The sequence below is a fragment of the Polyodon spathula genome, chromosome 6 (assembly GCF_017654505.1).
Source record: "Polyodon spathula isolate WHYD16114869_AA chromosome 6, ASM1765450v1, whole genome shotgun sequence".
NCBI classification, from domain to species: domain Eukaryota; kingdom Metazoa; phylum Chordata; class Actinopteri; order Acipenseriformes; family Polyodontidae; genus Polyodon; species Polyodon spathula.
The window spans coordinates 44,684,155-44,709,287 of record NC_054539.1 but is presented as its reverse complement, the minus strand read 5'-3'; the positions used below and the strand labels follow the sequence as shown (position 1 = coordinate 44,709,287).

Below are 25,133 nucleotides of genomic sequence, written 5' to 3'. Positions count from 1 at the left end.
ATATATATATATATATATATATATATATATACTGCTGTGCAAAAGTCTTAGACATGTTGCATTTTTCTACTCTGATGCATTATGAGCATCAACAATTTACTCAAAGTCTCCACTAGTGTTTTCTACTTTTATAACAACATTGACTTGCATAAAGAAGGAAAAACATTGAGTAAAATAGCTCACATCAAGGTGTGGTATACAAAGCATAATCAACACAATGTGAACATAATTTAGATATTTTATTTAACATGTAATCAAAGAAACTACAATATTGCAAAAGTCTACCGGAAGCCATAACAGTAGTACAGTATTTCATGTTAGATTTCGAAATGCCACATTTTTCAAGTATATGGAAAACCACAAAGTGGTATGTAATGCAATATGTTAACATAACATTGTTCAGCAGGTTTCTTTCAACTTTATGAAGCAAAATTAGTTAATTCATAGGGTGATGCAAAACTTTTCACCATAGCTGTACTTTTTCTAAATTGTATATTAAAATGACATTGCAATCTAATGGAATAAAAGAAAAGATTGAGATAACAGCATGGTAGATTACATTATATTTCCCTGCTGCTGCATCAATATTGCAGTATTCTACGTAGATTATGTCAATTGGCATTGCAGATATTCTGGTGTAGCAGGCACAGTCTTGCCCATACATTCAGCTTTGATGACAACTATGTTATACAATGCTTTCTTTTCTGATTGGGTTTAGCTCATTAGAGATGGTTCTCTAACAGTTTCCATATAGACACATGTTTGCAAAATTACATAATGTCCATTAAATGCTAGAACCTGTTTTGTTTAGTTTTTTGTCTATACCAGTATAGCTTCCTAAGGAGAAAAAAGGAAATAAATATAATTTTAAATAGGTCTTATAATAGAATGCATTTAAACTGCATTCAGAAGATTAAAGCTAGTATGCTAGTCTGTTTTTTGTACTGCACTTTAGTTTACCTGCTGTTGGATACAATTGTAAACTTTTTAGTCTGTTACAGCACTCTAACGTGTTCTTTCATTTAAAAAAAAAATGTTGATTTTGTGTTTTAAATCAGGGCTTATCTGCTGCTAGTCCAAGCAGCTGATTTGGGAAGTGCGAAGGCGGTTCAGCGAATAGCCTATGCATTACTGTTTGGTGACCACTTTCCACAGAATATAGGAACAGCTAAGGCGCTCTTTGAATCCCTGGCCAAGGAAGGATTTCCAAGATCTCAAACTGTAAGCAGACTACTGTTCTTCTTACAAATGGTCAGAAACATTAAAGGCCGTAAATAGTGTACACATTTTTTCTTATTCGTACAGTACATGCTAAACTTATTGAAACACTGCGCTGGTTTCTCCTGGATGAATATGCTAAAGTGTGGAAGAAGAAAATCACATAAGCGTCTATTCAAAGAAAAATGGTTAGGCTTGGTCATGTGGTTGGTGGTGCAGTGAACGTGAGACACTAGAATTCTCTTTGATTCCATGCTAGCAAGTCATCAGACCATGAATCTTTTTGCCCTCTATTCACTACATTAAAAAATAGCCAACTGTACTTTCATATACTAGGCTGGGCCAATCTCCTAGCATACCCTGACCCCTGAACCAAGTAATTTGACTTCTTACCACTGTAAACTCATGTCCTCTGTGACCTCATCAATGTGTTTAAGTATGGAATTCAGTGCTGTTTTTGGTTAATCAATTTACTCAAATCATTTTGCACTGCATTATCTATTACACATCCACTTTTTTTAAGGGTAATCCTGGGATAACCGAGGAGATATGGTTGATGATGTCCAGGTCGCTTATCCAAGCAACGTATAGGTTGATCAAATTAACTCTTTGTTTTCTTAAAGAACACAAATGGAATGGCCATGGAGGATACACGATACAGGTTACATAGTACACTTGTTACACATTTCACAATACCTTTTTATTTTTATTTTCGGACTGACCACACAGAGCCTTCACACAGAGGACTTAGCCTTCACACAGAAGCCTTAGCCTTCTCACATTTTTGGCCTGCTTTTTTTATACACCTGCCAACTTAACTACAGGCAGGTGTCCCTCATTCTGTTGGAGCCAGGTGTTTCCCATCCTGGCTCTAATTCTAATCCCGAGGCATTCTGAGGCATTGTCCTATAATAAACCCCTGGACTACATTTACCCTCTTCTCCCCCTTCTCTGTTACAATGTGCTTCTTTAGTGTGATGTCACATCCATGGTGATTGGTGCTAAGTAACAGTAATTAGTGTGTTTTAAAACATCTGTAAAATTGTGTAGTAAGAGGTCGTATTTTAATATAAATCAAATTATAGCTGCTGAACAGCACGGTGCCATGTTTTGCGGCAGACTGCACCACCATTCAGAAAGAGAAAACTGAAAAATGTAGTCCTGAACACCCTTGTCATCTTTCAGCCATATCTGTAAAACATTTAACATTTCAAGGATGGTAATATGATGCCCATTTCATAGCAATTTGAGCCATTCCAGATTTTATGGGGCCTTAATCATTTTGCCACAATTAAGCTTGTTACGAATGAATGTATCTATTATGCAGGCCTCTTCTTAAAAGGTAACCACTTTATGGAGTACTACACCTGTAAATAAAAACACATTTCAATTTTTACCTACAAAAGGCTTTTGTTTTTTATTTAAACAAAATACAGTCTTGTGACAGAGATCGAATGACACTGTGAGGGCACTAGGTAATAAAATATTAATAATTGAGAGACACCTTGGGATATAAGTTTTTCATTAAGTGAGAGCTGCCGTCTTCATTTGTCAACATCATACAAAGTATTTTCTTTATATATATTGTGGAAGGATGGTGGGTAATTCACTGACACAGGAGACAGACTGGTGGATTTGGCAACACCGCACAGGTGTCCAGTTTTATTTTAGGGTGCTCTTTTTCTTTTCGCCCGCAGATGGCGCTGTTGGTCCGTGGTCCACTTACCAACGATGGTAAACAGAGCCACGGGGATACCAAGCGATGGTACATAATACTGGCGCCCTTGCAGGTGCTTCGAAACAATAATTCAAAACAGAAGGCACAAAGAAACAGGGAAAATAAAACAGTAACAAAACTACAAAGAAAAAAGGTGCTGCACTTGACAGCTATATCCCATGTCGCCGCTACCCGTGCAACCCGGATCACCGTCCTACACTGCCGGCTAACTAGCCTGCTCCATTACAATACTCCGGGGTCTGCCCAAGGGTTCCCCGCTCTCACTGTCTCGCTGTCTCCCGGCTGATTCCCGGTCCTGGACCAGAGCTTCCGCACTCTTGGCGCGTCTAAGTGGGCAGACCTGAGGAAACAGTGGAGCATTATTTTATAGGGCTAACAATCTCCCAAGACTCGCCTCTCAGCCATTCAGAGAGGCGGAAAGTCCACACACCCACTTTCCCACCTCCCCGTGTCACTGCCATGACTCACAGGCGGTTGTTGGACGACTGCCGCCCTCTTCCTGCAGCCCTGTGAACACGCCAGCAGAGTCAGCACAGATCTCCCCCTGCTACATATCCTTCCCCTCAGAATGACACCACCGGTTCATTCGAAAATCCTACATCCCCGTGCCTTCCCGAGAGAAAAAATCTGCGTTTTGATGCAGCTTTCCTGCTCGGTGGACTACCCTGAAGGCATAGGGCTGCAAGGCCAAGTACCACCGTGTGATTCTGGCATTGCTGTCTTTCATCCGGTGAAGCCATGCTAAGGGGGCATGATCTGTAACCAGGGTGAAGTGTCGCCCCAGGAGGTAGTACTGGAGTGACTCGACTGCCCATTTTACGGCGAGACACTCCTTCTCGATGGTGCTATAATTTTTCTCGCGTGGAAGGAGCTTCCTGCTGATGTACAGGACTGGTTGCTCGCTTCCCCGAACCTCCTGCGACAACACCGTCCCGAGACCTGTCTCTGACGCATCCGTCTGCAGGGTGAACCTCTTACCAAAATCCGGGCTGCATAGCACTGGCTTACTACACAGCCTCCGCTTCAACGCGAGAAAGGCCCTCTGGCACGACTCCGTCCACTGAACCGTATTTGGGGCAGCCTTCCAGGTGAGGTCTGTCAAGGGAGCAGCGAGCGTAGCGAAGCTCGGGATGAACTTTCTATAATAACCCGCTAGTCCCAAGAAAGAGCACACCTGGGTTTTGGTTTTAGGAACTGGCCAGTCAGCCAAGGCTTTCACCTTAGCAACCAGCGGTCTGATCTGGCCACCCCCTACTCGATACCCCAAATACTCCGACTCACTCTTCCCAATGGCACACTTCTTCGGGTTAGCAGTGAGCCCCACCTCCCGCAAGGATTGCAGCACCACCGCTACCTTACACAGATGACTCGGCCAATCCTCACTGTGGATAACCACGTCATCTATGTAAGCAGTGGCGTACTGCTGATGGGGCCGCAAGATGTGATCCATCATCCGCTGGAAAGTGGCGGGTGCTCCGTGCAACCCAAAGGGCATGGTCCTAAATTGGTAGAACCTGAAGGGAGTCGAAAACGCCGTCCTCTCTCTAGATTCCGGAGTCAGGGGTATCTGCCAGTACCCCTTCGTTAAATCCAGTGTATTCATAAAATGAGCTGTGCCTAGACGCTCCAGCAACTCATTTACCCGGGGCATCGGATAAGCGTCAAATTTCGATTTCTCATTGATTCGTCTGAAATCAATGCAAAATCGAGTCGACCCGTCTGGCTTATCGACTAAAATGATTGGACTGTTCCAGTCACTTTGGGACTCTTCTATTACCCCCAGTCTCAGCATTTCGTCAATTTCCGCTTTTATTACCTGTCTTTTACGATCAGGTATACGGTACGGCCTCTGGCGAACTAGCGCCCCCGGCTCAATATCAATGTGATGATGGGCTACTCGAGTTTGCCCCGGGACGGAAGAGAAAACTTCAGGAAACTCCACCACCAGACTGTGAGCCTGACATTTCTGCGTTGGTGTCAGATTCTCAGCAATCTGTACCGATCCTTTTCTTGCCAACACAGAAAGATCAGGTTCCAGGTCCATGACGTCATCTGCATGCACCACTAACAACGCCTCTGGTTGCAACCAAGGCTTTAAGAGGTTGATATGATAAATATGTTTCTCTCTCTGTCGCTCCAGCTGGCAGATCTCATAGTCCACCTTCCCAACCTGGCGTGTAACCTCAAAGGGTCCTTGCCACTTAGCCAAGAGTTTCAACTCAGAACTGGGTAATAAGAGAAGTACCTTATCCCCCGGATGAAATGTGCGCAACCGGGCTCCTTGGTTATATTGTGTCTCCTGTCTGTGCTCTGCCTGCTGCAAATTGTCATGGGTCCATTTCCCAACAGACTCAAGACGCTTGCGCAGGTCCAACACATACCGGACGGTATTGGTCGAATTGTCCTGCTGCTCCTCCCACATCTCTCTGACCAGATCGAGCACGCCCCGAGGTCTCCACCCATACAACAGCTCGAATGGTGAAAACCCAGTGGAAGCCTGGGGTACCTCTCTGATTGCAAAGAGAAGGGGAGGAATCAGCTGGTCCCAGTAACGCACATCACTTCGAATAAACCTGTGCAACATGCTCTTAAGGGTCTTATTAAAGCGCTCCACCAAACCGTCGGTCTGAGGATGAAACACTGAGGTCCTAATGGTCTTAATTCCCAAAAGCTTACATGTTCCGCGGATTAGCCAGGACATAAAATTGGTGCATTGATCGGTTAGTATCTCCTTGGGAATCCCCACCCGGGAAAAAACCTTTACAAGCTCGTTGGCAACAGACTTAGCGGACATAGATCGGAGGGGAATAGCCTCTGGATAACGCGTAGCCTTGCTTTAGTTTTATCCCTTCCCAAATAACCAGACAGGGGAATAGCGTGAGCCAGCTGCAACAAATCCTCCGTAAAGGGCTGAGGAATGAGCAACTGATGACGCACTTCACCGGTCTGAGGTAATTTATCAACATGGTACAGCAGGTCTTGATCAATTTCAAAGTGGGGGTACGTGGCGGCGCGTCTGGGCTCGACCACCCAACCATTAACCACCGCTGCTTGGTCAAAGAGCCTGCCCAGCATGTCGTCACGCCCTTGCTCGAGTCGGAAGTCATGGGAGCGAGCTAAGAAATCAGCTCCCATGGCTTCCAACTCAGGGTCAGGTCGATCCCGAGCAGAGGCAGCCGAGCCAGACCCCTGCGCTGGCTCCACGACCTCCCCCCCGGACTCTTCACCAACCGCCCCCACCTGAAACTTCTCTGACTCCCTCCATTGCCAGCCGTCATTCTTAGCGATCTGGCGCCCCCATTTAGTTTTACGGGGTTTAAATTTATGGCAAAACCATTCTGGATCGCGAAAGGGAAAAATCTCTCCAATTCCACTTTCTTCGCCAATAAAGAGGACGGGGCTGTCAGGGCAGTCAACCAATCTTTAAACTGCTCACAGTCCCGTCCCAGAACTACTGGTACCGGCAATCGAGGACATAATCCTAACTGCACCTGCGTCACCTGCTAGCCAATAGTCATACACACATTGATCTTGGGATAGGAGCGGACATCCCCATGAATACATTTCATATGCACCCGTCCCAATATACGTTTATGCCCCGGTGAGATTAGGCTCTTCTGTACTAGAGACTGACCACACCCTGAATCCAGGAGAGCCTGGGTTTTTGTACCATCCACTGCCACAGGAATAACAAAACCCGGGTGCTGAAGTGACTGAAGTAATTGAACGTGCCTACCTGGTCGGCTGAGGTCACACTCCATCACAGGGCAGTCCCGGGCGAGGTGGCCCACCTCCCTGCACATCCAACACCTCGGTGGGCTGGTTTCTCTCCCCGAAGTTTTGGCAAAAGGGGGAAACACTGGAGCCATAAAAGGGGCTCGCTGATAAGGCGTCCGCGCGAGACCCCGGTCCGACACTGCAGCAGCCCGTGGGTATCCCCACCCTGCCCCAGTTCCCGGGCCGGGAGCTCCCACCAACACCCCAGACGGTCTCGCAGGCGATGGTTCCGCCTCCTGGTACTGTTCCGCCAGTTCGACCGCCCGATCCAGAGTATCTGGTGCCTGTCAATGGACCCATAGCCGAGGTCCCAGGGCCAGACACTCCAGAAACCGCTCCACCATGATCAGCTCCACCAACCTGGCTTTGGTGACCGCGTCCGGGTTCAGCCAGCCCATGGCATAATCTTTTAGCCGGTGGGAAATAGCTCGGGGGTGCTCCCCAGCTGCAAACTGCTCCTCCCGGAATTTCTTCCGGTAGCCCTCCGGTGTGGCTCCCACACAATTCAGGATGGCTGCCTTCAGCAGGGGGTAATCCTGCATGTGCTCCGGGGACAGCGTCCTCGCAGCTGCTTGAGCCTCCCCGGTGAGCTGGGGCAACAAACAGCTAGCCCACTGGGCTTGGGGCCACCCGGCTGAGATCGCCATGGCCTCGAACACCTTCAAGTAGGCGTCAGGTCAATCCTCGGCCGTCATTTTGGTGGGTCTCTGTAGGGAGTGGTCTGGAGCTGCAGGTATAGCCGCCCCCTGCACTGCCGCAGTGAGCGTCTGTCGCAGGAGGTCCATCATCGCGGCAAACTGGGTAGCATCCATTGCCAGTCTGCTCCTTCTGTAGATGCACTGCTTGGGGCAATGCCAGTGAATCCCACTCTGACACCATGTGTGGAAGGGTGGTGGGTAATTCACTGACACAAGAGACAGACAGGTGGATTTGGCAACACCGCACAGGTGCCCAGTTTTATTTTAGGGTGCTCTTTTTCTTTTTGCCCACAGATGGCGCTGTTGGTCCGTGGTCCACTTACCAGCGATGGTAAACAGAGCCACAGGAATACCAACAATAATTCAAAACAGAAGGCACAAAGAAACAGGGAAAATAAAACAGTAACAAAACTACAAAGAAAAAAGGTGCTGCACTTGACAGCTATATCCCAGTCGCTGCTACTCGTGCGACCCGGATCACCGTCCTACACTGCCGGCTAACTAGCCTGCTCTTTTACAATACTCCAGGGTCTGCCCAAGGGTTCCCCACTCTCACTGTTTCGCTGTGAAACTCTTTCTTTTTCTTTTTCTCCCGGCTGATTCCCGGTCCTGGACCAGAGCTTCCGCACTCTCGGCGCGTCTAAGTGGGCAGACCTGAGGAAACAGTGGAGCATTATTTTATAGGGCTAACAATCTCACCTCTCAGCCATTCAGAGAGGGGGAAAGTCCACACACCCACTTTCCCACCTCCCCATGTCACTGCCATGACTGACAGGCGGTTGTTGGACGAGTGCTGCCCTCTTCTTGCAACACTATGATCACGCCAGCAGAGTCAGCACAGATCTCCCCCTGCTACATATATATGTATGTATATATATATATACACACACACACACACACACACACACACACACACACACACACACACACACACACACACACACACACACACACTGCTGTGCAAAAGTCTTAGACATGTTGCATTTTTCTACTCTGATGCATTATGCGCATCAACAATTTACTCAAAGCCTCCACTAGTGTTTTCTACTATTATAACAACCATGACTTGCATAAAGAAGGAAAAACATTGAGTAAAATAGCTCGCATCAAGGTGTGGTATACAAAGCATAATCAACACAATGTGAACATAATTTAGATATTTTATTTAACATGTAATCAAAGAAACTACAAAATGATATTGAAAAAGTCTACCGGAAGCCATAACAGTAGTACAGTATTTCATGTTAGATTTCGAAATGTCACATTTTTCAATTTGTGTCAGTCTTTTGTTAAGTATATGGAAAACCACAAAGTGGTATGTAATGCAATATGTTAACATAACATTGTTCAGCAGGTTTCCTTCAACTTTATGAAGCAAAATTAGTTAATTCTATAGGGTGATGCAAAACTTTTCACCATAGCTGTACTTTTTCTAAATTGTAAAATAAAATGACTTTACAATCTAATGGTATAAAAGAAAGATTGAGAGAACAGCATGGTAGATTAAATTATATTTTCCTGCTGCTACATCAGTACTGCTGTAAAATAGTTAACATTTCAAGGATGGTAATAAGATGCCCATTTCATAGCAATTTGAGCCATTTCAGATTTTATGGAGACCTTAATCATTCAGACACAATTAAGTTTGTTACGAATGAATGTATCTACTATGCAGGAGTCTTCTTTGCAATAGTCTATATTGTAAATGTGCTTTGCGGTAACAAGAAATTCAAATTTAATAAATATTTTCCACTCAAAACACGTTAATATTACTTTCACTCACTTCAACTAAAATACCTGTCCTAACCTGGTTTCCCATGACTATTTTTAACATGAGCTTAAATGGTAACCACTTTATGGAGTACTACACCTGTAAATAAAAACACATTTCAACTTTTGCATACAAAAGGCTTTTGCTTTTTATTTAAACAAAATAGTCTTGTGACACAGATCGAATGACGCTTGGTGTTAGATCTCCCTCACGACCTGTGAGGGCACTAGGTAAAGGGAACAGAGTACCCTGGACTAAAAGGCATTGCACTTTATTCCCGTGGGTAGGTGGAAGTCGGCTGACTAGAAAAGGGACAGAGTGTGCCATCCACGGATTAGAGAAGCAGATGAGCTTGTTAACCAAGGGGCCATGAGGGAGGGTATAAAATAAGGGCGTTGCAAACTAATCTGTTCCTTTGGAAATGATTTCACCTTGAAGGAATACAGTGTATACTAAAAACTGTGAGTGAGTGTTTGTTTGTTAGTGTCAGCTGTTTGTCTCACTAGACTACCAGTAACCCAATCTGGAGCTGTAGCGGTAGCATCAACCCAGACATCACTTTCACCCCAGCATTTCACGAAGAACTGTAAATTGCACCACTAGCATGTAATATCACTTCACTGTCTTGTGTTTTGTGTTTAGTCTTGGTGTGTGTAAAAACTGGACTTTTGGTTATGGGTCAAACCTGGGGATTACAATTAAGAGTGATACACGCCGCTGTATCACTCCAACATTTATTATTTGCTGGTGTTTGCCTTCAGACTCTGGACATTATCATTCATTAAATAAAACACCCTTTCACCTGAAAGCAATTGTCTGCATGCTAATCTGCTCTGCACTGCACTCACCTTTATTCACTCACCACTTTGCCACAAGTACATTTACAATATTCTGAGATAATTTTCTTTTTCATTAATGTTATCTATTACTTGTTTAAAAATTGTTTTTTTTAAATCATTTTATATCAAACAATAAAGTCTGAAACTCAGTTTAGCGGGAAACTTACCTCAACCGTGCAAGTTTTAGCCTTCATACTGGCATTAACTGTGGCTTTCAAGACACCAATTGTACCATAATATAAGAGTGACTGAAATTTCCCTCATTTGAGAGAGTTTTCTCCGTTTTCAATTGGTAGTTCTTCCCTTTAAAAAAAATTGAGTGCCGAAAACATTAAAAGCACCATGTTGTTTGGAACCAGTGTGTCAGTGACGAAAGCACTAATGAGCTGTATATACTGTATATATTTCCCTTTCAAGTATGAAATGCAGCCATTACCAAATGAGTATTAACCTCTTTAAGACCAGAAACCTGAATAAGATATAGCAAAGCTGCTTAGTCGAGCACCTGTAACGCAGTCATGCCTGCCCCAGAAGGTATAAAGGACTGCATGCATAGAACTCAGTGGCATTTTTCCTTTCAAGAACTGACCTGACAGGAGAGCCTAGTCAGATAAGCAATTGTTACTTTTTCTGTTATAAATTGTTACATTTATTGTGTTTTACACAAATTATATGTGATATTACAAATAATCACTGTATTAGTTTTACTAATTACACGTTTTTGTGCACTACAGCCTGTTTGTTTGCATTCTGACTTTGTGCTCTCTCTCTAGGCTGAAATAGCTCCGGCTGGAGTTATTTTATAACTTGACCAAGAGGCTGCTTCGGGAATTCCTCCCACAGCATGTTGATGCCGTTTTGGTGACAGCTTTTGCATCACCATCACGAGGGCTGTTAGTTTACTAGGAAGCAGGCTTTCCTCTGTGTCGTGTGGGTACTGACTGTGTGGTTTTGCCAGTAGCATCTCTGTACATTGCTACCCGTGGTAACTGCAAATTGGTACCGAGGTCACCAACCTGCTCCGTTCCCAATCCGGTTCTGTACCGTACTGAGCCGGGACCGAGGTTACCACACCATATCAGTCTTGAACAGTCCTGTTGCTGTCTTTAGCAACTGAGGCAGCATCTGGAGGACAAGCACATCAGAGGCGCTTCCTGCCTGGGGCCAGAACATGCAAAGGAGACAGTGGTGAACCGCAGTTGTTGCAAGTTTTTTGTTCATTTCTACAGAGGAAGCCGTCTTCACGGTCTTCCTCATCACCGGTCCAAGTGATTGGTGGACTCGAAGCAAATGGAGAAGCTCTGGGCAGCAGTTTCCTACCAAAGAACTGTCCTCGCCTCTGCGGAGGTGGGCAAACAGGAGTTGGCGTTCCCATATGAGGAGTGTGCTTGGACTCCAGGTCCATACTGTCCACTCTGTTGGACAGCATAATGCAGAGAATAGTCGCCTGTTTAGAGTTCTTTCAGCTCAACAGAGTGCTCACGGTAGTGACATTCCAGAAATGTCTGGACTTGATGGCAACAGCTTCTCAGACCCTACCTTTAGGCCTCCTGAGCATGCGACTTCTGCAGGCCTTGTTCAACAGCAGCGTTTTTTAACCTGTGACCACCTATTGACAGTGTCTTATCACTGTCTAAAGGCACACACTTGGTGGAAACAGCCTGCCCATCAACGCCTCAGCATAGCATTAGATAGTGTCACCAGAAGACAGGTCATCACCATGGTTGCGTCCAGCCTTGGCTGGGGCGCTGTGTGGAATGGCAGGGTGGCACAGGGGGTCTGGAACCCCCCTTGGCAGGGTCTCCACATCAATATTTTGGAGAACCTTCTCTTACTGAGGGCACTACACCTACCCAAGGGAGACAAACATGGGCGGCATGGGACCTCCTCTCAAGGGGAATTCACAGCGCCGAAGTGGCGAGCCTCATTTGGGAGAGATACGGGAAAGCAGAGATAGATCTCTTTGCCTCCCAGGAATCGACTCACTGTCCCTGTGGCAAAGTAATTTGCCGTGTGCAGGTGTAGTGGTGATGCAATGCTCAAACAGATGACAAACAACGAAGTTCATGGTCCAAACAATCCTTTATTTTATAATTCTGGTCGTTTGGCGACCATAAATAATAGTCACTGGCAATACACAGCAATGTGTACTACGCAGTTAAAACCACAGGGTTGAGTCCCGAAATAATAAACACACAGAGAGCACAAATACGATTACAAGTGCAGAGTGGGTGCTATAAGTGAAAGTGGTGCAGTGCTGTCCGGTTGGTGATGGCCTTTAGCAACAGCTTCTGGATTGTTTTAGCCGTCTAAAAATGTCAAACGAGTACAATTAGAATGACAAACAAACAAGCACAAAACACTCACAGTTACTTTACAGTCCTTCTGCGGTTCTCTCACAACCATAACAAAGGAACAGCTCGCTTTGCCACATCACCTTTTGTACCTTCAGCCACGCCCTCTTGGTTAATGAGTACAATTGCTTTTCCATCAATCTGCGATTGCCACTTGGTGTACTGTGGTTCCTCCCCCTTTCTAGATGGTCGACTTCCACCTTTCCCTGGAATGATTTGCCAAACCATCCAGTCCGGGGCACACTGTTCCATTTACACTGCGCCCTCACAGGTCGGGAGGGAGATTAATAACCACGATGAATTCTTTCTCTGTCATAGTCCCCATAACAGGAGGCAGGGACCCGCTGGCCATAGGCAACTGTTATATGCCTTCCCACCACTGTGTCTGGACAAAATCACACAGGACCAGGCCAGGTGCTCTTAGTATCCCCTTATTGGCCCATGTTTTCAGCCCTGAAGCAGTACCTGATCGGCCAGCCATGGAGACTGCCCAAGTGACGCAACCTGCTCAGTCCGGCGTGGGGAACCTTATGGCATCCCGACCCGTCGAGCCTGCAGCTCTAGGTCTGGCCCCTGAATGGCTACATTTGAGCCATCTAGGTCAGTCCAATAGTTTTATTGACACCCTGCAAAATACATTTACTAGGTTTTACGGATTAAATGTCATGGATGCTCAAAACCCTGGCTTTTGAACTAGAGTGTTAAGGGCAGCTTCCCAGTCAGCACAGACATAGAGGTGAGTTCTTCCCTCAGTTAAAACAGTTTTTAATAAACACACAGAGAGCACAAATACGATTACAAGTGCAGAGTGGGTGCTATAAGTGAAAGTGGTGCAGTGCTGTCCGGTTGGTGATGGCCTTTAGCAACAGCTTCTGGATTGTTTTAGCCGTCTAAAAATGTCAAACGAGTACAATTAGAATGACAAACAAACAAGCACAAAACACTCACAGTTACTTTACAGTCCTTCTGCGGTTCTCTCACAACCATAACAAAGGAACAGCTCGCTTTGCCACATCACCTTTTGTACCTTCAGCCACGCCCTCTTGGTTAATGAGTACAATTGCTTTTCCATCAATCTGCGATTGCCACTTGGTGTACTGTGGTTCCTCCCCCTTTCTAGATGGTCGACTTCCACCTTTCCCTGGAATGATTTGCCAAACCATCCAGTCCGGGGCACACTGTTCCCTTTACGCAGCGCCCTCACAGGTCGGGAGGGAGATTAATAACCACGATGAATTCTTTCTCTGTCATAGTCCCCATAACAGGAGGCAGGGACCCGCTGGCCATAGGCAACTGTTATATGCCTTCCCACCACTGTGTCTGGACAAAATCACACAGGACCAGGCCAGGTGCTCTTAGTATCCCCTTATTGGCCCATGTTTTCAGCCCTGAAGCAGTACCTGATCGGCCAGCCATGGAGACTGCCCAAGTGACGCAACCTGCTCAGTCCGGCGTGGGGAACCTTATGGCATCCCGACCCGTCGAGCCTGCAGCTCTAGGTCTGGCCCCTGAATGGCTACATTTGAGCCATCTAGGTCAGTCCAATAGTTTTATTGACACCCTGCAAAATACATTTACTAGGTTTTACGGATTAAATGTCATGGATGCTCAAAACCCTGGCTTTTGAACTAGAGTGTTAAGGGCAGCTTCCCAGTCAGCACAGACATAGAGGTGAGTTCTTCCCTCAGTTTTTTAGCCCTAACTAATGGTGTCCCGGTGGCTTAGCCTTGTAGCCTACCTTGCAGTTGTCCCGGTGGCTTATGTGTAGCCTACCTTGCACAAGATATATATAGATATATATATATATATATATATATATATATATATATATATATATATATATATATATATACATATATATATATATATACACACACACATATATATATATACACACACACACATATATATATATATATATATATATATATATATATATATATATATATATATATATATATATATATTTATATGACTCCCCACGTCGTTGCAGTGCAATTTATCCAAATAATAAAATAGTATACTTATTAATATTTAAAATTAATAGTCAGTTCTTGCAGTGCTGATGGAATTAAGCTATTATTGAAACTGACTGTTTGGTCTGTCTTCATTACAGTGAGCTCCTTTCCATACATTGTACACAGATGCTATTCCAAAGCATAGCACATTTACTGCGCCTTGCTGATGATTTAAACTTTTATTGCAACATGAAAAGATGATTTAGAGAAAATAAAATAATACAATGGAAAACATAGACAACATACAGCTTTATCACGTTTACCAGAAACCCTTTCTAATGGTTTCACAGCCCCAGATTAGCACTATCTTGAACTACCTTTACCGCCTTTACTAAAGTAGTATTAGGTAGTCCCAAGTTAGTGCTAATCAGGATCTGTGAAAGCTGACATATAAGGTTGTGCGAATATTTTGATCAGTAACGGACACTTTTGTGTATTTACAGGCACTAGGATTTATGCATGCAGCAGGTATTGGTTTCCCTCAGAACCAAGCCCGAGTGAGTATAGTAATTGATTCTCAGAAAATGAGATTTGCAGTTGCCAGACCACTCTGAGGCCATAAATTGGATTTAGGTCACTGTTCCCATTCAACTTGAACTCAAAATAGTCTGGGTTTAAAAGTAACAAGATAGTTAATAAAAAAAGGACTCTTTACTGTGTCGGTAACAAAGAAAGTGGGACAATTTTCCAACGCATTATGGAGTGAGAACACCAAATCTTCTACAATTGCTAGGTTTCAAAAGTCATTAATTACATTTTAATAGGAAAGAGGAAATCAATAAAGTAATCCCTCACCAACCGCAGGGGTTACGTTATTGAAAACCCCCGTGGTTGGCAAAACTGCGGTTGGTAAATAAGAGCTTATGGGAAATAGAGGTTACACTTATCAAAGCCTATGTAAGTTGCATTTTTCTTCACTAAATGCAAATGAAAATCACAGTACTATAAAAACAATGAAATACTATAACATACTGGGTAATGTAAGATGTAAAAAGTAATAAAATTATAACATAATAAAAAGTAATGTTTTATTTACCTTGAATCCTTAGAGTTGAAGGCCAGGGTGTTGTTGACTGGTGACAATTACGCTAAGTTAACAAGGAGCAATGAGACTGCATGCGCATACTACTATGACTAGTACATGAGACAAGGCGAGAGATGATGCTGGTACTGGTAGCGGGAGATGCTGGCGAGATGGGAGCGCGCAAGAATACACACGATGGCGCAAAATGCAAAACCACATATACACAAATCTATATGCCGCGGTTGGCAAATTGGTATACAAAAGGAAAACTGTGAGGGATTACTGTATTTCTAACTAGACTGCCATCTAGTTAACGATACGTTATTAGGCTTCCAAGCTGGCTAGGGAAGCCTATTGTTATTGTAATTATTATTATTATTTTTTTTTTAGTGTTGTTTTTCCTCCCAAAACTTTAAACTGCTACTGTTCGCATGTGGTGTAACCAACATGAAACTTGGCAGGTATCATTCCGTGTAGATTACAGTTCAAATGCAAAAAAATTGCGCTCATGCGTCAACCAAGATTCATTTTTTAGAAAAACCTTTCAAAATGTTCTTCTTGGGAACAGGTGAACTGACTGATCTGAAACTTCACGTGTATCATCAAAAACCAAACCTGCTTCAAGTTTGTGATACGTTTTACTATCAAAATGGCTGCCACCAACGTCGCCATCAAATTGCTTCTGTTAGCTGACTAACTCTGAACTTGGTAGGCATCATCCTGGGGACAATGGAATTCAAATACGACAAAATGGTGTTCTTTTGTAAAACAAGATGGCCGCCAGACCTACATTTTCTTCTTAAATTTAAAACCGCTTCAGTTGAAAAATGACTTACTTGATTAACTCCAAAGTTGACAAGCATCATCCCTGTGTCAATACAATTGACTTTTCCAAAAATGGTGTCTGTGCATAAACCAATATGGCTACCTGACGCATTTCTTTAAAAAGTGCAGATAGGTTAATAGTTACTATACAACACATTTAGCAACCCATATATGCTCTATTCAGATATTACCTTGATTGTGACCTTTGACCTCTCCTTAAGTTTAAATGTAAAATTAGTTTATAACTCCTTACATTGTGTAGATAACATTGTTAATATGGTGTTTAAAGTTATAAAGCATCATGAGATAATGAACGAATTAAGTATTTCTAATTGAAACTGCCCCATAAAATGGATCTGTTGCTGACACTTGTGCTGCAGTGCTACAGCTGTCCTTGTGCTGAGTTTGTAAGCCGTAAAACTACCTGGCAGTTCTAGTTATTATTATTAATAATAATTATCAGTAAATATTCTTTCACGTCTACAGAGGAAATACAGCTATTGCTCTAAAATAATATTTTATTTAGTAAACTTTCTTTGTTGTGATCATTTCAGGCTCTTGTATACTACACATTTGCTGGACTTGGTGGAGACCTGAGGGCACAAATGATCCTGGTTTGTTTGTTTGTTTTTTTGTTTATTTTGGTTTTTTTTTTCCTTGGCACGTTATAAGTACATTTTAAATGTATTAGAACATAGTGGCATTCACCTTTAAATTGTTCTGTATTTCAGGGCTACAGATACTGGTCAGGGATCAACATGCCTAAGAATTGTGAAGCTGCTGTTATTCAGTACAGAAAAGTAGCAAATCATGGTAATCTTTTTAATGTTAAAACATTGTTTTGAAGTATATACTCTGTAAGGTTTACTGTAACTTCTGGCTTTAATTGTTTATGGATGAACTGTATAATAATTATCAAAGTACTTTGTTATTAATTAAGTAAGCAATAAGGCACGACAGGGTGTGGGATATACTCTAATATCCACAACCCCCGGGTGCGTTATAAGTAACGAGGCAAAGTCGAGTGGCTTTAACCGCCCGGGGTGTGTGGATATTAGAGTATATCCCATACTCTGAAGTGCCTTATTGCGCTGATAAAATTGATCAACCAACATTACCAAAAAAAAAAAAAAAAAAACATAAAAACATGTTTTAATTAACAAAAAAGTATTTTTTTTTTATTAAATATCCTTCCTCCGCTACCTTACCTTAGAAAAAATAGTCCCTTAAAACAAAAAAAATAAAACAAAAAATGCATTAATTAAATAATAATTTCAGATGTTGAATTGAACATTGCCATTGAAAGTGCAGTTTTGATTCATTACACTTCTTGTAATTCTTGGTTTATTCATTACATTTTAAAGTAAAATATCATTTCATTCATGACACAGCACAAATGAGTCTGCCTTTAAATCACGCAGCACAAATAAGACAGCCTTTAAATCACGCAGACCCTTCCTCACAAGACCTGCAACAGTATCAGGTGAGAGTGCCTCATGACTTATAACACACCCGGGGCGTGTGGATATTAGAGTATATCCCACACCCTGTCGTGCCTTATTGCTTACTTATCAATTCATTTAAAAACACATATATGAAATTATGTAAAAAACAAGCAAAGACAATCTCTGAAAAGTTCTTCAGCATTAGAAAGGGGGACCCATGATAATTTTTGTGTTAAAAAATGTAAAAACATATTTAAAGGTTTGCCTTATGTATGTATTTTGTTCCCTTATAGTTGCAAAAAAGCTGTCAAGTGTTCAGCATGGAGAGGTAGAATTAATTCGGATCTTGGAGACGCCTGAGAACTACAGTACAAAAGCTGGAATTATGGAACTGGATTTATATCAGTACTACAGGTTCCTAGCAGAGAGGGGAGATATACAGACACAAGTAAGAAACGATTCAGGATCATTTATAGAACATATTATTTTGTCATTTAACAAGGCCATTATTATTAGTTATTATTATTATTATTATTAGTTTATTTAGCTGATGCCTTTATCCAAGGCTACTTACAGAGACTAGGGTGTGTGAACTATGCATCAGCTGCAGAATCACTAACAACAACGTCTCACCGGAAAGACGGAGCACAGGAGATTAAGTGATTTGCTCAGTGTCACAAAGTGAGTCAGTGAATGAGCCTGGATTTGACCTCGTGGACCTCCTGGTTATAGGCCCTTTTCTTTAACCACTAGACCACAAAGCCTCCTATTAATCACCATGCTAATTAACTTAATTTTACTTTTTTTAACAGTAAGTTCTGTATTGTGTTTTATAGGTCAGTCTTGGCAATCTGCATCTATATGGAGGAAAAGGCCTTGAACGAGATTCCCATGTGGGTTAATGTTTTACTGTTATTTCTTACTGTTTTTCATGTGGGATTTGCCTTTTTAGCTAACAGTTCAATAATTATCGACTTAACTATGGAATTTGCCACAGCTGAACAGAGCATTTTACAGCCCAGGGAATCGGCCCTGAGGTTGATTATTACTCCCCCTGAAAAATTAACATATTTTGAAAAAATATGTTGTTAGACTGGCAAGCGGAAAATATGTCTTTACAAATGAGCTTGTCAATGTTGAACATGAATACAAATGAATATGAATGTCTATTACACTCATATTGCTCCAGATCTTGTATTGCTATTTTTCTGGCCCTTTTTTACTAATCACTAATTACTCTTTAAGTAGTCATTTGAGATATCGACTACTGAAATACAATTGAGTCTATTTATATTGGCATCCCATCTTGGGAATTTGTTTGTCTATTATTCATGTTGTTGATGTACTTACTCTTTTCCATTTTACGCAGTCTATAAAACTATTCTGCCATGCTGTTTTAGTGCCTGCAGAATGAATTACAGGTTAAAGCACATATACTGCCATGTCGTTTCTTTCAGAAAGCCGTGTACTATTTCTCTAAAGCCGTGAATGCTGGGAGTACAAATGCTATTGCGTTTTTAGGAAAGGTAAAGTTAATTGTCTGTTTTCAATAAAAATTGCTTTTTTTTCTGAAATTAAAACATAACTGACCATTTGTATCTGCAATTATTAATAGTTAACATATGGCTTTACTCCAGTCTGTAATTTGCTAATTTTCTTAATTGTAGATTAAATAACTAATTGGTTTGAACTGTTTCCGCACTCTTATAACTGCGAGCTGTGGAAATAGTTCCCATGGGATTTAATTTGACCATTGAAAAGCATCTGATCACTACATAATCATACTGAAAATATGTTAATTTGTTTGTTTTTTTTAAATGTGTCAGTGATCACTGTTGTTTTCAGTAAATAAGTCTTTCTATGTTTAACTGTGTTTGGTTTTTAGATGTACCTTGAAGGGACTGAAGCAACACCTCAAGACAATGAAACTGCTTTTCACTACTTTAAATTGGCAGCAGACAGAGTATGGTTTGTTTGTTGTAATAATTATGACAACTTATACCTTTGAAAAAAGGCATAAGTAATCACAAAATATTCTGTACAGTTCAAAGCAGATGTTTAGGACTGTCTTACAGAGTTCTGCATATATATGATACATGTTTGTTTTCACCACACACAAGTTTAGAGGAGTCAGACTGCTACTTTGAGCTCTAGTGGTGGATATCCGCTATACATAGCTAAATAGCACATTTTATTATTACACCAGTTCTGTACAATCCCTCTTATAGAAACAAAAACATTTCAGATGGCTGTATCACATCAATATCAGGGCCTACTATATATTATATTGCAGTACAATGGAGTTCCTCCTCATATAAAGAAGTTTTTCTTGTAAAAAAACAGTTGTACTTTTTTCATTTCTGAATGTCTATTTTTAGGGTAATCCAGTTGGCTTGACTGGCTTGGGTGTTATGTACCTTTATGGAAAAGGAATACCTGTAGTAAGTATTTTGTACCGTAAAATGTTTGTTTTTCTAGAAATTGATTTGAATTTTGTTTATTGTTCGTTACAGAAAAAAAAAAAAAAAAACATTGTTAAAACAGATTGTTACAGTTTAGCATGAAGCCACATCATTTAGGCAAAAAAAAAAAAAAAAAAGTCAAATTTACTTCAAAAGTCAGGAAATGCCATACCACCCATAACTCAGCTGCATCCAGATTAGGCTTCCACCTCTCAAACATTCAAATCTACATGCGCCACGAATCGACATTAAAAATAAAAATATCTTAAAACTACAAATCCACTCAATTATAAACACCATAGTAAAGTCAGAAGAGACCACTACCTTGGCTCCGATTAAATTTTAAGGTTTAAACCTCTCTTTTATCTTTAAAATACTAACCTTTTGAAAGACCTTTTAAAGATTTAACAAGATAATGTCACGTGTTTATGTTCCAACACTTTGTCCCTTACCATTGCCAAGACATTAATAGTTGAAAATCAGTGTTTAACATGGAACCAGAGTTGAAACAATAACTATAGCCTCATTATTGTACCACTGTGAGAAAAAATAGAACAAAAATAAAGTGTAACAGATTTGCATTTGAAATTTGTGTAGCAGCTGGACCCAGTTGTGAAAGCCAGCTGAATCCTGTAATTCTGGTTTTATCTTCCAAACTAGAAGGTTTCCAAACAATTCTGTTTAAAATGAGAACAGTGTGACAACAGCCTCTGTCCTTACTGACACTGTGGCTGTGCTGGCACTGTTGATTTTGGCTGTAATGATTTTTGGATTTTTTTATTTATACATTTTTTTCTGTTGAATAGACCCATTTTGTTAAATGAGAATTTAACATTTAACTTAATTATGTGTTTCAGAATTACACAATGGCTTTGAGATACATAAAGAAAGCAGCTGAGAAAGACTGGATGGACAGCATTTTTCACCTAGGAGTGATATATTTGTGTAAGATTATTTATATGCATACATATTAATGCTAAAAGTGCTACAGGTATGCCAACATTAAATAAATTCAGCTGGGTGCATAGTGTTTATGTAGTGTCAATACTTGTTTTACAGTTGGCTTTGGCGTACCAAGAGACTTGAAGGTTGCATCACGATATTTTGCATTTGCATCCAAACATGGACATCACCTGTCACTTTATTACCTGGCTGAGATGTATGCTACTGGAAAGGGTGTGCAGAGATCTTGTGACATTGCAGTTAAGGTAGATTGGTGTTATGTAAAGCATATTAGTAGCATAATTACTTATTAAATACAATACAAGGATGATGATTCATTTTTGTTAGTACTTGGTAATACTGTACTACTTAGGACATTACTTCTTCAAACCAGATAAGTGAGATTCCTTTGGTGGTATATGTTTAATAAATGTGGATATGATTTTATGTGCTTGAAGAGCTCTGGTTAGACAACGGAGGCCCAGATTTATAAAAGGATTGCACATGTTGTTTTACGATCATAAAACGGGCTCTGTGGGTTCTGAATTCTTTGATGCAATTTCTAAAACACGCAATGGCATAAACACGTAGTTAAGACGTGATTTCGGGGGCAATGTCTCTGTGCGCTATAGGCTTTGATGTATGTGTAATTCTGTTTATACATATGTAATTCTGGGGCGTTTCTGAACGAAACCGCTAAAATTGGGAGGGGATTTTGCAAATGAGGTCTATTAAATATTCTATCTAATTTATTAAAGCTGCCGGTAATTGTGGGCCTCGTATTTGCTTGATTATTTTAAGAACTCTGAAAAGCAGGCGTTAATTTGTCGCAGTCAGACAGTAGGCTGTATAAAAGGCAAGGTGACGTGGGAGAATTGTCTGCAGCAAGAAGGAGACATCACTTTCAAGGACAAAGAAACATTTAATAACATTTTGCAAAGGGACATTTTTTAACCCTTCTGATCAAGTCAGTTTGTAAATTAAGGTAAATTTCAATACATGTTTCGTAGCTTACATGACAAAACAGAAAGTCTGCAAATAGAGAATATAGAACCATGTAAAAAAAAAAAGGTTCTCAGAAGCACCTAAAAAGGTCTCCCCACAGTAGCAAAGCAAGGCTCTAATGAGAGCCTTTACTCTTTAGAGTGTAGGCATTATTAAAAGAACGGTGGAGGAGATTAAGAAAAGATGGAACGATATTCTGAGGTGAACGAAAAAAAGTCTCATATACAATGAGGGCTCATCCTCCACCGTTATTTTGGTAATGCCTACAGAATGTCTATTTTGTAATATGGCATTCTGGTATTTAACAATACTGGTTCAGGCAGTATTGTTAAATTCGAGTTTGGAAAGTAAACGGTAAAAAAAAAAAAAAAGGACACAGGGACAGATGACACAGTTAGTTTGTAGCTAGAGCAAGTACTGTTTTCCAACCATATATACCATACAGATTTGCTTTAAAATGATACATATAGTAAGAAATACAAACAAACATAGGAAATAGGAGAGTTATAACTGCATAAGACTTTAAGAAGATACAAGTTGTAGTTAAACGGAAGACTGCTCCTATGCAGCTGTATGGAGTTATTGTTGTTGAACATATTGCTGTACAATGGAAGGATTATCCACCTGTGTGACTGCCATGGATGTAAGTAAATAAAACATATTGTTTCTGAAGTTTGACAAGTCTATATGCCTGGAATTATTCGATACAAAAGTTGAACTAATATGCAAAGCACAGTAACTGGATAATGCGTCGTAATGTATAAGCTACCTAGTACAAACTCTGAAGTGATAGACTACATTTCTTTATTAAGTAGCCACCACACGTTCCATATTTTATTCTTTTGTCCAGGTGATGTATTACGAGCTTGTAACACATCTTCATGTACTTCTTGTACCAAAATCTCCAATTCCATATTGGTAAATTTCAGTTTTCGCTTCCAAGCATCCTCATTACCATGGCTAGTACCAGGCTGTGGTCTTTGTGTGCCATTCATTTTCTTTTGGAATGTGTAGCCTACACACGCAGGGTTGACCCAAACCTGCTATTTATTGTGAGAAGTGTGTAATTGTCAACCGCTAATTGAGATGAGGGTTATTTAAATTGGTTGATTGCGGAATCGTCTGCTTTACCTAATTAGTCTTATAAAATAGGTCGTTATTTTGACGATGAGTGCGACCGTGGTGAACACGCACATTACGTGTTTTTTTGCGGTCGGGTTTTCCCCTTTATAAATTAGGGCCTGAGTTGGCAAGGATCTCTTTTAAAAAATGCATTTGGTACTCCATATTAGTTGAAAACACCAGTTGTGTTGACTGGCCAAGACAATTAAAAAACAGCATATAATATAAAAGTAATGTATCATCCGGAAGCATGTTGATACTATACATTATATAATTGTACATACTATACATTTATGATGTCTGATGCATAATCTGAAATTAAATGGGACAGTTAGATTGCAGGACTAATGTGTTCCTGACTAAGTACAGTTCTCACTCAACCATTTGGTAAGATCATTTAAAAAATACCGGATTATGCCGAGTCAAGACGATTTTTAATAACCATGTGCAAATAACGGGGAAGTAGTTGCTTCGTGCATTAATGATTAATGCTCCCCCTGCTATAATGCCTGCGTAATGTTGGAGTGTATTTTCTACTGTTTTGGCCCTAGTTACAAAATTTGCACTGTTCAGATTATTTTATTGATAATAATAATAATTAATACAACAAAAAAAGACTAGTTTTGTACTGCGCAGCTAATGCTACTGTACCTTTAACTGGAAGACCTTACGAACTGTGATGTGGCTACTGAACTGAGATCGTTACCACGGGGTACTTTTGAGTGCTGTATTCTAATGCTGTAACCAAAAGCAACAAACATGTGCAAAGGAAATGAAGACTATTGAACAGAGAAAGCTTATTTGGACATTGTATATACATTTCATGAATCTGGCTGACTCTCATGAAGAGTACACTTAAAGCTATGTAATTTCGCCCCTGCCCTGAGTCAACGCCAGCCCTTCTTTTGCCTTAACAACAACTTTACGCCCCCCCCGGGAATTGATGAGGCAGAATCCAGTACAGAATGTCCAATAAAGGAACATCATGTCATTGACCTGAATAAATCTGTGTTAATACAATTTTGCACTGTAACACATATGGTCATACTGCCTTTTTCAGGTCCTAAATTCAACTGCTTTCAAACCTGCCACTGACCTTCTACTAACACCCATGCAATGCTTTTGTTAATATAATGTCTATGGGTTTAGTACTGACAATTACATGAAAACCAAGCTTAGCGGTTTTGACCACAAGGGCATAAAGGTGCTGTAGAGATAGAAGTATTAATTTCCCTCTACACCCCCTCTCGTCTCCTCCACTCCTTCACCACCGACAGATTAGCTGTACCCCACCTCTGCTCCCCTGCTTCCAGATCCCGCTCCTTCTCCTCCCTTCCCCCTCAGTGGTGGAATGACCTACCCACGGATATCAGGACTGCTCAGACCCTGACCACCTTCCAGCGCGTCCTCAAGACAAACCTGTTCAGACAGCATCTGTAAACCTCCCAACTCTCGACTGTAATGGACTATATGGCACCCAAGTGTTCCAGTACTTGCATCAGCTTGTACTTACACTGAACTCTCTTTTGTCGTGTTCTACTACCGCTCTTAATTATAACTACTTCCTGTATCTTGTACTTGGTTTTACTCTTAAAGGCATTCACTTTTTTTGTAATTGATCTTATTTTAAATCATTCTTATCCATATTATCGTACTTACTATATGCTTTTTAATTTACTCTTTTAAGCAAACATTTTTATTGTAAGTTTACTGCTCTTTGTCAAATTCGCTCTTCAATGTGATTATTGTATTCTTTATTTTGCTCTTATTTGTATTGGGTCTTACTATCTACTGGTTTTACTGTACTTTATAACTGCTCTTATCTGTAATGTGATATTTCGTAATGTGATATTTTGCAATGTGATACTTTATATTGGGATGTTTTGTAACAACTG

At 41.1% G+C, this 25,133-nt stretch overlaps 1 protein-coding gene across 1 annotated transcript in view; it reads left to right on the top strand.

Moving 5' to 3' along the window:
- LOC121317682 (protein sel-1 homolog 1-like) overlaps positions 1-25,133 on the top strand; it is a 42,665-nt gene that overhangs the window by 6,912 nt on the left and 10,620 nt on the right. The window contains exons 2-12 of the mRNA XM_041253842.1: positions 1,076-1,221; positions 14,857-14,910; positions 16,817-16,876; positions 16,994-17,075; positions 18,001-18,155; positions 18,544-18,600; positions 19,165-19,233; positions 19,593-19,670; positions 20,086-20,148; positions 21,027-21,114; positions 21,229-21,377. Coding sequence (XP_041109776.1) covers positions 1,076-1,221; positions 14,857-14,910; positions 16,817-16,876; positions 16,994-17,075; positions 18,001-18,155; positions 18,544-18,600; positions 19,165-19,233; positions 19,593-19,670; positions 20,086-20,148; positions 21,027-21,114; positions 21,229-21,377 — 1,001 coding nt within the window. The remainder of the gene's footprint in view (positions 1-1,075; positions 1,222-14,856; positions 14,911-16,816; positions 16,877-16,993; positions 17,076-18,000; positions 18,156-18,543; positions 18,601-19,164; positions 19,234-19,592; positions 19,671-20,085; positions 20,149-21,026; positions 21,115-21,228; positions 21,378-25,133) is intronic.